Source organism: Stigmatopora nigra, chromosome 11 (genome assembly GCF_051989575.1).
Source record: "Stigmatopora nigra isolate UIUO_SnigA chromosome 11, RoL_Snig_1.1, whole genome shotgun sequence".
Classification (NCBI taxonomy): domain Eukaryota; kingdom Metazoa; phylum Chordata; class Actinopteri; order Syngnathiformes; family Syngnathidae; genus Stigmatopora; species Stigmatopora nigra.
Window position 1 is genome coordinate 14204157 of NC_135518.1, and position 12969 is coordinate 14217125.

Consider the following 12969-nt stretch of genomic DNA (forward strand, 5'->3'; position numbering starts at 1 on the left):
TTTTGACTTTAATGATGAGTGTCGAGTATGTTAATACTTGAGTCCTTTTTTTCAGTTTGTTTCATATGTATTGTAACGGATGAGATTTTCCCTATCTTGATTTTGAAACAAAACATTTTCTTGACTTTGCAGTGTTTTCCTGAAGGAACAGACATGACATCTGTACTGGATCTCTACTTTCAGGTTCATTTACAACTTGTTCTACCCAAGTACAGTGTTGATGTTTTTGTGATGAAGATAAATCGTACCTTGGATCGTCAATGTTGTTCTTTTTTCCCCCATTCAGCTATGTTCCATCGAAGTGAACTGCGAGAGCGCCAGCGTGATGGCCGCCACCCTGGCCAATGGCGGCATCTGTCCCATCTCCGGGGAGCGTGTCCTCAGTCCCGAAGCCGTGAGGAACACGCTCAGCCTCATGCACTCTTGCGGCATGTACGACTTCTCCGGACAGTTTGCCTTCCACGTGAGTACGGCGCCTACAAAATAGTCAAACAAAAAAAATGTTAGCACTGGGCCGCCAACCTTAGCTTTGACACCCCTAGTCTGGTAAATTCTTTATGTGGCCTCTTAGATAAATGGCCGCTATACGTCTCATGTCATTGCAGGAATTCCTTAAGTTATCTAAACAAGTAGCAACATGTAGAATGTAACATGGTCGTTTTTTAAAGAAATAAAGCCTTACGATTGTAACATGTGTACATACGTTTTGACCTATTTTTTCCTATTTTTTTGTTTACTTTGGCAGGTGGGTCTGCCGGCAAAATCGGGAGTGGCGGGGGGCATCTTGCTGGTGGTACCAAACGTAATGGGAATTATGTGCTGGTCGCCCCCTTTGGACAAAATGGGAAACTCGGTCAGAGGAATTCAATTTTGCACGGTATGTAAAGCGCCGCCGGCTGGAATTCAACTCGTAGGCATGTGTAGCATTTGAAGGGCGGGACCAACATGACCTGCCAGGAACCCCAAAAATGTCAAAACACTACAATTATACAGGAAATAGGATGTAAATGTTATAGTACTGACTCCTAATTCAAATGGATTCATGCATGCGCTTGCTTACGTGGTGGACATAAACATAAACAAAAAAATGAGAAGGCCCGTATTTTCTATTTTGGGGATAGATTTTTAAACACTTAACTTTTTGAACACAATCACAAAGGCAACTCACTTACTCGAAGGACTTTGCAGGTTAATTCAATGATTCCATGCAGATAAAGAGTGAAATTTAAGGGTATTTTTTTAAAGGTTTTTGAGGATGAGAGTGATATGATATGTTTTAAAGGATGTTTTCTTTGCAGGATCTGGTGGAGCTTTTTAATTTCCACAATTATGACAACTTGAGGCACTTTGCAAAGAAGCACGATCCACGCCGAGAGGGAGGAGAACAGCGGGTAAGTGCAAGGAATGCCATTGCGCGTGGGTGAGTGTGTATGCAAAATTAATGCCTGCCTGGGATGGCGTCCGCTCTTCTATGGGTCGTGCAAATGTTTTGGGATATGTGGCAGGAAGGATAGGTGACGTTTTGAAATGTTTCATGTAGCTTCAGGAGTTTCAAAAGGAATTTCAAAAGGAGTATTTTTGGCATGGAGTCCTATTGGCGTAACAGAAAAATTCTCTCTTAAAATAATGGAAAGGTTTTGGTAGTTTTCATGTGATATCGTTAGTACACATGATGTCACGTTTCATATACAACCTTACATTAAATGCTATTCAGATGATTCACTTTGCTTTCTAATTGATGAAGATAGTTGTCAGGTCAGGAGAAAAAAAAATCAGTTTCAAATTTGGATGAATTTCACATTCGGAAACCTATTTATTCATTTCCAATCAAGGACGTTTGGTTGCCGGTCAAATGGTGACAGAGAGTTTACTGTTGAAACCGGCTCTCAAAATTATATTCATGAGACAGAGGTTAATATCTAAATTTTGACTGTTTTCAACAGTACTTTGATATTAAACAGTACTTAGATATTAAACTTTCTTCCTCATGAATATAATTTTGAGAGCTGCTTTCAACAGTAAACTTTCACCATTTGACCAACGACCAAAAGACCGGCGACCAAATGTCCGGCGACCAAACGTAAAAGCTCTGTTTCCGTATGGGCCCACTAATTTGTTATTCATGTGAATTGACACCGCAGCAATGCTTTGGACCAATGGACTATGAGAGTCTCCAACAGGAGCTGGCTCTGAAAGCCCCCCTTTGGAAAAAAGTCTCGGCCACCGAGTCGCATCAGGACACCTCCACCACAGTTGTCTATAGGATGGACACTGTCAGCGAATAGGGCGTGGTCTAACGCGGGCGTGGAACGCGTGCGTGGGAACGCGCGTGCCATTTAACTTTAACGACTGTCCGCCTCAAAAATATTCATGTCAATCTGAGGACTATTTATTGCTTGTCCAGCCGTTCGTTACTGCTGTCTTTTATTGGTTGGTGATGGACATGGGTTATGTTACGCGCTGTTTATTTGGAGTTGTTTTTATTTGTTTGTTTTTTTTCTTCCTCCTGACCCGCAAACTGCCTTAGGTCGCGTATACACTACACTACCTAGAACTTAGTATAATGTGTCTTTTATACAAAGGATTTTTAAAGCTAAAGTATGCGTACACGTGTGTGTGTGTGGTTGTGTATATTTTGGCGGAAATTTATGGCCGAGTATTTACGAGACGAGTCCTTAAAAAAAATTTAGTTTGACCATTGAGAATGGAATTAAATTTTTTAAAAATTATGCTTAGATTGTTTGGGGAAATGCATCGTGTTGCTGTATTGTCGTTTTTAATGTTGTCAAATTTTTTAGCTAAAAAAGAGATGATTTTATATATTTTTTAAAAATCGAATGAATCTATTTCAATGAATTAATGATTTCCCAAAAAAAATATATATATTTTTTATTTCCAAAAATCGAACTGTATCTGGCCGCTCTCCACTTTCACCCAAAAAAAACTTTAATACTAAAAAAAAGTGTGTTTGACTAAATCTTTCACACTCAAGTTGACTTGATCCTCACAAGATATTATTATTTTCATATATTTGAATCCTGAAGGTTAAAGAGGCAGAGCTAGTTGACATTTTAGCCGCACCAAAGAATCAAACGTCGCAGGCCAAAGAATGTGGCGTTCGTTTAGAATACGTCTCTTTTTGTTTGTTTTTGTATGTTTTTTTTCCTGACAAAAAATGACTGCAAACAATACACTCCAATCAGACTGTGAAAAAGAACTGGTATTGTCAAGCAAGTGACCTTAGCATGTATTTTTGCTGCTTAAGCGCAAACCGTATTTAAAAAGGGGACTTTTTTTTTTGGTAGAAAATGCACTTTTACCAGCACAAAAATCTCATTCACATCCCTCACTGGACTCTCTTACTTTGTAATATTAAAACACTCAGGCGCAAAAAAAAAAAAAATCCTAATATGGCTCCTTAAAGGGAAACGCTTTCATTTATAGTCACATGACTTTCTCAGTATTACCTCACGTTAGCGTTAGCCGGTTCCTCAGGTCTGTTATCTCGTCATCTGTCGCTGTAGTTGCTCCAAATACATATTTGTCATATTTGTCTCCTGGGGTTAGTAGTTCAAGTCCGATCTAGGTCAATTTGACCTCTGTGGTGACCTGGATGGGAAAGGGAGAAGTTTTTTTTTTTTTAAAGTTTTTTCTCATTCTTTGTTTTGCTTCTTCACTTTTTGTCATCTCACTGCATGCCCATTTTTTTCCATTCTTTCTGTGTGTCAAATCACCATGTTTTCATGTAGTACGTTAAGATTTTCTTATGATTTATGTCTGACAATGTTTTTTTGTGTTTTAAGCATGGCATTGGAAATGTAAGGTTTTATGGACAAAAAAAGAAGAAATTGAAAAAGATGTTTAAAAGGTGAAAATGTTGACCCCACATTTCCAAGTTGATTTTGTTTTCCTTTTTGTTTTTGTCTTGTAACTGTGTAGAAAAGGTCTTGATCCCCAATTGTAACCCTTCCATCACGTTTTGTTTCTCTCACATGTGCTGTTGTCCAAATACAATAAAGTGACATTATTAGTTGTTGCTTTTTAGTTGCTTTTTAAATCAGAATAATCCTCAAAATGAGGAATAGCTCCCAAATAGCTCTTTTTTAAGTAAGGGACAAAATGTCTTTGTACAAGGAAAAAAGTCTGATAGATTGAAATGACATTTTAACAAAGTTCAGAAGGCTAACTGAGCTAGCATTACGCAACGACATTGATTGCATTAAATCCATAAAAGTAAAACAAACTACGTTAGAGCCATTTGAATGTATATTTCTAACATATCAATTCATATTTAGTTTGAATTTGTGTTAAATATAAATAAAGGCAATGCACAAATATATTCTACCTATATTTAATTGAATATCCTTAGGCAACATTCAAACTGATTAACTTTGTTTGGACAAATAGTCATTATTGTGGAGTTTTGGGGGTGCATCACCCTTTCAATAAAATTCAATTTAAAAAAAATAGGGTTATATGTGATTTGAAATCATGACTTTTTATTCTCTGGTTTGGATATAGTAATCAACATTGGCCTTAAACTTGGCATTGTACTGCCCCCTAACGGCTGAGGCCAACACACCAGTGCTCAATACATTTAAGGAACTGGTTTTACTACTTCATGTGTTTTTGCTATTGGTTTTTTTTGTAATTTGGGGAGGCTAACAAAAGGTAAACATTACCTGCAGTAAAAAGGTGACACGAACGTGAGGTGAAGTGACCAATGGTGACTAAAAAGTCTCTTTTGTGTCTTCAAGGTCAAGACCGTCATCAACTTGCTGTTTGCCGCCTACACCGGAGATGTTTCTGCCTTGAGAAGGTCAGCCATTTTGGCTTTTTCATGGGTCCCTTTCATCCCTAATGACAAAAAAATAGGCCATTTTAGCTTAAAAAATAAATAAAATGCAAACCTGGAAGAACAATTCAACACTTTTAGACCCATTACTATCATTAAATAATAAACAATTAAATGTACTGACATAAATGTGTGCAGGTTCGCCTTGTCGTCCATGGACATGGAGCAGAGAGATTACGACTCCAGAACGGCGCTCCACGTGGCGGCGGCTGAAGGTAGCGTGCCATCCTCATTATTCCTGTAAAGGTGGACTTTTCGGGCCCAAGGGGGGGCACATTGACTTTAAAAATTTGATGCGAGATGGGCGGGGTCAGCACAAGATAGGATACATGTAAAAAAGTGCATCCGTTAACAGTACCTATGAAACATAAACAGAAAAAAAGGACTAAAGTATTAACATACTCATTAAGTCAAAGGTATAAAGTACAAAGTAAATTAATTAAAGTTTTTCCATTTGCTAGCCATCACAGATGCAACAACCCAAATGCATTCGGCCAGTTCAATTTGGAACTGAGCTAATCACCAGACTTCAACCCCATCGAGTGACTCATTGTCGTTTTTCTGGAATTTGCAGGTCACACAGAGGTGGCGCGTTTCCTGTTGGAGGCCTGTAAGGTCAATCCCGTCCCTCGAGACAGGTACAGCGTCCATTTCAAAACTGGTCGACTTTTCTAAAATTTTCCCATGATTAACGGTGGCGGTGCGTTTTTTTGCACAGGTGGGGTAACACGCCTATGGATGAGGCGCTGCAATTCGGACACCACGATTTGGTGGCCGTTCTGCAGCCGTACGCCGACAAACATCGGCCGGCCGACGGCGCCGCCGACGACTCCGGCGAGAAGGAAAGCGCCGAGACGCGTCTGGACAGTTTGCTTTAGGGGGACGCCGACACGGCAGCCCATTATTTAACGTCGATAAGTGTCTCAAAGTTGAATATAGCGTGTCCTATTATCTCCATGGTAACTGGTCATTGTGCGTTTTTTGGAGTGTTGCGAGTTAGTTGTGGAAAATGAAGATTTTGTGGTTGTGGAATTGTCCATTTGGACGCCATCTACGGTTTATTTGTTCAAAACGCACAAACATGAATGTATTTATCAGGATGACTTGGGAGGAAAACTGTTTTATTTAATTTAATGTAGACAACTAAAGATGCTGTATTTTTGTTGGTTTACTTTTCAAGTGTCATTTCAGATGTCAAAGTTTTTGATGGGAGGAGAGAAGGTAAGCACAAGCAAGACCTTAATGGCACATCCTTCTGGTTTGTATCGAAAATTCTACTATTAAAGTGTCCCAATTGATAAGCTGTGTGTTCTGGAATTATTTTATTTCCCAAATTTTTGGCAACAATTGTTTTACTAACAGAATTACGGGGCTAAAAAAGGTGCTTACGTATGGTAAAAATCATGTGTGTGAAATCTTACTGCATTTATTCAATGAAGAAAGAGAAAAGGATACAAACGAGCGAAAAGGCAGCAAAGCAATCTACGACTGGTCTTTATGGTTGTGCGCTTGTTGCTCAACTTGTCTTCGCCAACTGAATTAATCTGAAAGATAAAGGACAAACATCCCATTGGAAGATGGACATCTATCGGGGATAAACTGCTGCTTTTTTTTAAGCTACAACAGAATATACGTAATCTCACAACACGGAAGCACGTCGTCCATGTCGCAGCAAAGCGTCCGGTTGAGCATGTCGAATGCTCCTGGCGTCATCGGGAGTTCGGGTGAATCGCAGCGAGGCAATGGCGCCGGCGGCTTGGCGCCGGCGTTACTGTGCAAAACAAGCCATTAGTCTTCACTGGATTATGGCAAATTCACTTCTTTGTGATTCTTTTCGGCTTTTATTTTATTATTATTAAAGAATTTGCCCATTTAAAAAGTTTACCCACCCCTGGTCTACATTACTGTACGCAAACTTTAGTCAAATACACTAAAATGATATATATAAATGTAACTTACCGCATTTCAGAGCAAGGAATGAGGGTGGACGGTATGTACGGATTGGCTGAAGAATTGAGAAAGAACAAAGATTAGACATAGATCTCCAAAGGCCTCCAAAAAAAACGCATAGGTTGATGCCTTGGCTGGGGAGTTTGTTGTAAAGTTGCCCGAAGGCCTCGTCTTTGGGAATGTCGGGGTAGAGGAATTTCAGCGGGTTTTCCGTGACTACGCCGTCCGAGATCAGCTTGTAGTCGCGGATGACATCGGGAAAGTGGAGCGCCGTCAGACGGCTTTTGGTGTACGGCTCCACCGAGTTGATGTCCGGCTCCGCTGTCGCCAAAAAAAGGCAACAAAGATAGAGATTAAACGTGGGGAATGGCAAGTTTAATGGCGGTGTGGCTCACCGTTGTGGCCGTGTTGCACCCAGGTGAAAGTGATGCCTCCCAAATGGCTCTCGCTGAAGCGCAGGAGGAAAGTGCCGGACTCTTTTTCCCGCAAAAGAAGGCGCTCCGTCTCTTTACTCACAAAGCCCATGATGTAGCTGCGAAAAAAAGGAGCAGGTGACTTCTTTAAAAGTGCCGTCCGTTACAGCTGTTGTTTTTGCTTACGCAATTGGATTCATCAATAACCTTGTAAAACCTACTTTTAATGAGAAAAGCAAACATAAGACAAGGGATAGGATTTACTTTTGGTTCCAGACGGGCAATAAGTGCTTCCTGATCAATTCCAGGATGGAGTCCAGCCAGATCCAGAAACTAAAAGCCTTCCCAGGAATATTCTCCTAAGGGGAAAAAAAGGGACAGGATCCATTATGGATAATTTCATACAAATAGACATCTCCAGATGATAATCAGAAGAGCCTAATTTCACTTACCTTCCAAAACTTGGACCAGTAGACCTGATCACTATTAGAGAAGTGTTGACCTGGAAAACCCACAAAGTATCCAGTGAGCAAAACCTCCAAACTTCAACCACTTGTTAAGCCTCAACGTAAAAAAAAACCCTGAAAAATCAAGAGTACCCAGAAGCTTCTCTCCCAACATCTGGAGTTGATCCTGGTCGAGGCCTCGATTGGAGTTAACGGAAAACTGCCAGCTGAGAACCTCGGAGAGCTGAGCCCACGTGGCTCGTCCCGGATTGCCGAAGAAGGCCAGGTTCTGCGCGGCGGCCAGCGTCATCACGTGATCAAAGAGCGTCCCTGGGCCAAAATGGCGCCAGAAACGGAACGTATTAGCCTACCTTGTCTCCGTCGTTCAAAAGGTTGTACCACATGACGGAGGCCCACGCGGCGGGCAACTGGCCCACGTTGGAAATGACCACCAGGGGCAGAGAAGACGTCTGGAAGGAAGGAAGGAAGCATTGACAGTGGATCCCTATGGACTTGTCGGCCATAAAGCGCTTTGCTTCTTACCTCCAAATCAATGTTGAGGCCATGAATTGTAAAGTGCGCTTCAAAAGTCAGGGAGTGAAGCTCTTCAGTCACAGAGACCAGACTCTAAAAAAAAAAGAGGAAATACAGTCGTCACCTTTTCAAATCGAAAAATATTCACAAAAATATTAGCTTTTACCCCCCCATTATGCGTCTTGGAAGAATTGCTATTCTTCTTGTCCTTCAGCTGTTGTCATTGAACAAAAAAAAAAGGAAAAAGTTGAGTTGTACAACGAGTAACTAAGCTGCATATTATTTTATTTTGTTTTTTTTTTAAACGTACCGACAGTGTAAAATCCACCGATAAGCCGCCATTGGTGAAGTCCTCCGTATCCATAGATTTGGGTGGATTGGTCACGATGTAAAACTGACGGCTTCTAAGCAAAAAAAAAAGAAAAATATGTTACAAAACTGTCAAAAGGTTCTGAAAATATCTACCTAGCCAAAACATGCACAATGAAAGGGAAAAAAATATATCTATTGCACTGTAGTATTAAAAGTTATAATACATTATATGCTAAAGTAATAACAAAATATATTGGTTTCAAATATCTATAGCCTAAAAAACACAACTTAAAAGTCACACTCGAAGGTCTAGCCAAACTATGAAAAAAAGTGTGACTTATAGTCCGGATAATACAGTAGTGACCCCATTTTTTTTTTTTAATCATTGGTTGGACGTGAGTGTGATTCAGTAAATGACTTTTATTGTCTGCATCTGACAGGTGCACTTTTTGGACTATTAAATCATTTCTAAGTAACGTCTACAACAGAAAATCCGGTTGTGTACTCACGCTATGCCAGGAGAGAGGTCCCTAAAAAAAGAAACAAGACAAAAAAAAGTCACAAACTTTTTGTTGCTATGATACAGCATCATGAAAAATCCTTACTTGTCAAATGTGGTTTTCACCTTCAGATTAAAGTCAACAGCTGGAAGTTTCACCAGAAGCCTAAAATGGTGGGAAAAATCAAAGATTCCACCTTCAAATCCTTTTCGGTCTACCATCTCACCTGACTTTGGTGCTAAATTGCACTCCGGTCTTGATGACGAGAGGTTTCTGCGGATGGGTGGACATGCACGGCTGCTTCTCCACCAAAAAGGAGCTGAAGACAGAGCCCAGAAGGACGTGAAACTAACATCACGTCACGCCACGCCACGGTGACCGACCTCTTGACCAGCTGATAGATGAGGTACCCGACGCGTTCCTCCATCCTGGGTTTCTCGGCGGGGATGGGGTCGCTCTCGTAAGTGACTTTCAAAACCAACTCGGCAAGTTTGTCCAGTTGCCGCTTGAGCCGGAACAGACTCTGCGCTGTTAGAGTGAACCTGAAAAAGGACAAGCGGATTGGCTTAAAAAAAAAAAGCATTTCTGATGGCCATCTTGCCATGAAAAAAAATAATGATGATAAGTTTGTTTTTCTAGCAGCCGTGTCCAAACATCTCCCATCTTGTTGCTTCCTGGGGCCGAAAAATGTCGGATCCGGATTACCAGTTCTGCAGCTGGTCGAGGCTGACGAGCAACGGGCTGCCAATGGCCACCATTTGCTGTTTGCGTTTCCAGTCTTGGAGCTCGGCGTCCAGCTGAGTGTTCATCAGCTGCTCAATCTCTTGGATGACAATGGCCATTTTTGACAAGATTTCCTAGCAAAAAAAGATGAACAAGAACATATTTGTGATTACCGTATTCTCCGGGCTAGAATAGTACTTTTTTTCCTCCTAGTTTGTGATTTTTTAGGGGTATTTATGTTGTCCTTTAGGTTGTAGTTATTTTAAAAAACGTGTTATATAAACAAGTGCCTATCATGGCCGCTGTTCCCAATTTGACATATGAGGTTTGTTATTGATTTCTCATCAATTAAAAATAGAAACAGACCCCATAAATACAACTTATACTTTTTTCCCTTTCTTGTGCATTTTTTTGTTAAACCCCAGTGCGACTTATAGTCCAACAAATCTGCTACATACCCCAAAAAAATGAATTGACAATACTTGACATGAGTCAGCGGCCATTTTTATCATTTACATCTCCATTTTGGGCAAAACATTTACAATCATAAAAAGAAAAATAAATAAAATAATCTGTAAAAACTTCCCCCCACCCCCACATTGGTTTCACTCAAATTCTTTTGCATTCTTCCATCACGGAATTAAAATAAAAGAGGAAGTAGGGCCCATTTTAAGTGCTCATTTTGTCTAAGAAAATACCTTTCTTTTAAAGTCAAGTCTGTTGAGTATTTCCTGTAGTCTTGTTACTTCCTCTTCCATGAGCTCACACTTCCTCTCTGCTGGATCTGCGTTACACACACACACATCAACACACACACGTATTGTACAACCACAATAGAAAGTGACTTCTCTTAATGCATTTTCTTTTTATATTTGAGAGACCACCTGACCTCGAGACATGAGCGTCTTGTAACGGAAATCAAAATCATCTTGCAGGTGCTCGATGAATTTGACTCCTTGGTCGATCATCTGCTCGCAATTCACACGCTCGTCAACTTTTTTTTGGCAGTTGTAGCATGCTCCATGGGGTTTTAGTCTAACTTTACCTGCACACTAGCTGCAATCATCCTGATTCTTTGCTCCAAGTTCTTTTGCCTCTCGATTGCCGCTGGATTTTGAAGCGATTTCTCCAAGGGACCCTGTTTTAAAATGAGATTATAATAGTAGTAAAAATTATTGACTTTACCGGGCCGCACAAAATGATGCGGCGGGCCAGATTTGGCCCGCGGGCCGCCACTTTGACACCAAAAGTGTCCTAAAGGTATTTTGTTGGGATGTCTCGATGATATTTGAAGACAATTTGTTGGGCATTGACTTTTGAATTTTTTTTAATGGTGTCCACATGAATATAGGAATAGAAAATATGATGTACATATGTCTATATTCATTTTTTGAGAGACAAACCTGCTCCTGTACGCAAGCAGTTGAAAGGATTCGGCGTTCTTCTTTGAGGCAGTTGGAGATGACCTGAGACATGGCCGTCGGGTTGTTGCCGTATTTTACCTGCCGTCAAAAATGGTTGCATAGACATTTCATTTCATAGTTTACAAAAAGATTTTTTTTCCTGATTTGCGAGCACCAAAAAAGTCTCTTTTGAAGACAGAAAGGCAGTGGGTTCAAGTCTAAAGTCTGTGTGGTTATCTCAAAATGTGCCATGACGTATTTTTGGTCGATGACTAAGAGTGGAGAGCACCTGCTAGGTTTTGAAATATTTTTGTCGGCTTTGTTTCTTGAGACAAAAAAAGTTTTCATCCGAAAATATGACCGTTGAAGGCTTAGTCATTTAGAAAAAAATAAAAAGTTGAATTAAAGGAAGTTGAACAACACAAGGAGGAGAATTAAGACTTTTTTGGAGGCTCCAAGTAGACAATTTACTGCAATTAGTAAAAAAAAAACATAAAAAAATAATAATGCTATTTTTTTATGTGTTAAATCATTTTTTTTAAATGCAGAACTCATTTTATAATATACTCATTGTTTAACAACCCCTTATAAAAATGTAAATTTGGTTCATTCTCACTAAACAATCATTTGTTGACGCATTAAATAATTGTTGACTTTTTTAAAGCACCCAATTAAGCTTCAAAAGAGGATCAAATTGCATCTCTTTTCAATGGAAGCCTGTTTACTGGTAATTCTTTAACCAGTTTGTTTAGTGGTCAGGTCAACTCGCCATTACAAAAGCATTTTTACTTTGTTTGTTTTGGGTTTTTTTTGCAGGTAAGAACGCACACCTTTGACATAATTAAGATCCTTACCTGTAAATTCTGCTGCGTGATCTTCATGTTGTGCCTGTGTAAAAAGTTGAGTTCCCGAGAGAGCGCCACCTCCAGTTGGGACAACAGGTCGGTGAAGAGAACCGCCGCAAAATTGTCGTTGCCGGCCGCCGAGTCCCTAAAAAAGACACCAAACATTGTGACTAGGGTCCCCGAGTTCCACTCAAATGATTATGTATGTCCATTTTTTACCCCCCCAAAAAATCTTAAATTATAATGGTATAATGTCAATGTGAGCTTTTCAACTTTGCCTAAAAACGATTATAAAACATTTCACCCTACTTTTTTTTGGTAGAAAACGTGGTTCTTGCTTGACAAGATGCATTTTTCCCTAAAAAAATAATAGGCAATCTTTATTAAAGAATTGCATGGCTACAAAAAAGTAAAAAATTCTATAAAAAAACATTTTTTTTTAAATTCTATAAAAAAAAATTTAAAAAAATTCTATAAAAAAAACATTAAAAAATTCTATAAAAAACATTTTTAAAAAAACAGCTCCTTTTTGGGTGAAATTTCTTAAACTTATTTGTGACCCCTAAAAACAACACTTGGTATCATCCAACTGTTTAAAAAAAGTTACGATTTTAAAGAAAAAATGCCTGTTTCACCAGGAGCCTAAAATGGTGGAAATGTCAAAAGGTTCCAACTTTTTTAGAGAAGAAAAAAAGTGTATATTTACCAATCTTGAGCCTCGATCCAACCTGCGAGCCCTTCCCTGACGTCCATGGGGAAATTGTCATCATACAAATAGTCCACTTTTTCCAAGAGTCTCATTTCCAGCTGCTGAATTCGGTTCCACTGGCTCATGATGGACACCTGTAATATTACTCGCATATAAGAACGTCTATGAATTGTATATGAAAGTACTTCTCGGGAGGAGGACTTGCTTGCTGTGTGCTCCTCGCTAGCTTACAAATGGCTGTGACTCGACCTTTGAGTTTCACTTTCTCTCCTCTTCAAA

At 39.7% G+C, this 12969-nt stretch overlaps 2 protein-coding genes across 5 annotated transcripts in view; one reads left to right on the top strand and one right to left on the bottom strand.

Annotated features, from left to right (window-relative positions):
• Positions 1 to 6156, top strand: part of LOC144204385 (glutaminase kidney isoform, mitochondrial-like) — a 15306-nt gene extending 9150 nt beyond the window's left edge. For 3 of the 4 annotated variants that reach the window (XM_077728361.1, XM_077728363.1, XM_077728364.1), the window contains 8 exons: positions 133 to 183; positions 287 to 463; positions 746 to 877; positions 1299 to 1391; positions 4758 to 4819; positions 4994 to 5070; positions 5430 to 5493; positions 5574 to 6156. In XM_077728361.1, coding sequence (XP_077584487.1) covers positions 133 to 183; positions 287 to 463; positions 746 to 877; positions 1299 to 1391; positions 4758 to 4819; positions 4994 to 5070; positions 5430 to 5493; positions 5574 to 5733 — 816 coding nt within the window. In that variant the 3' untranslated portion in view covers positions 5734 to 6156. Of the gene's footprint in view, positions 1 to 132; positions 184 to 286; positions 464 to 745; positions 878 to 1298; positions 1392 to 2141; positions 4037 to 4757; positions 4820 to 4993; positions 5071 to 5429; positions 5494 to 5573 lie in introns of those variants that run through there. The other variant, XM_077728362.1, reaches the window with a different exon arrangement.
• stat4 (signal transducer and activator of transcription 4) lies at positions 5975 to 12918 on the bottom strand. The gene is made up of 23 exons (XM_077728376.1): positions 12688 to 12918; positions 11991 to 12126; positions 11137 to 11235; positions 10779 to 10871; positions 10623 to 10701; positions 10432 to 10517; positions 9716 to 9867; positions 9394 to 9552; positions 9237 to 9329; positions 9116 to 9175; positions 9020 to 9040; positions 8509 to 8602; positions 8365 to 8412; positions 8208 to 8291; positions 8036 to 8134; positions 7818 to 7953; positions 7671 to 7720; positions 7483 to 7577; positions 7201 to 7337; positions 6935 to 7126; positions 6815 to 6860; positions 6499 to 6626; positions 5975 to 6399 (listed from the first exon to the last, which is right to left on the bottom strand). The coding sequence occupies exons 1-23, from the start codon at positions 12840 to 12842 to the stop codon at positions 6395 to 6397; spliced, it is 2247 nt and encodes a 748-aa protein (XP_077584502.1). The 5' UTR covers positions 12843 to 12918; the 3' UTR covers positions 5975 to 6394.
• Positions 12919 to 12969: the final 51 nt, after the last annotated feature.

Coding starts and splice junctions, on each gene's coding strand:
- stat4 (XM_077728376.1), bottom strand. CDS start 12,842: ATGCGAGTAATATTACAGGTGTCCATCATGAGCCAGTGGAACCGAATT. Junction 10,518..10,622: donor CAAGACGCTCATGTCTCGAG/GTCAGGTGGTCT, acceptor TGTGTAACGCAG/ATCCAGCAGAGAGGAAGTGT. Junction 8,292..8,364: donor CCAAGACGCATAATGGGGGG/GTAAAAGCTAAT, acceptor TTTTTTTTTTAG/AGTCTGGTCTCTGTGACTGA.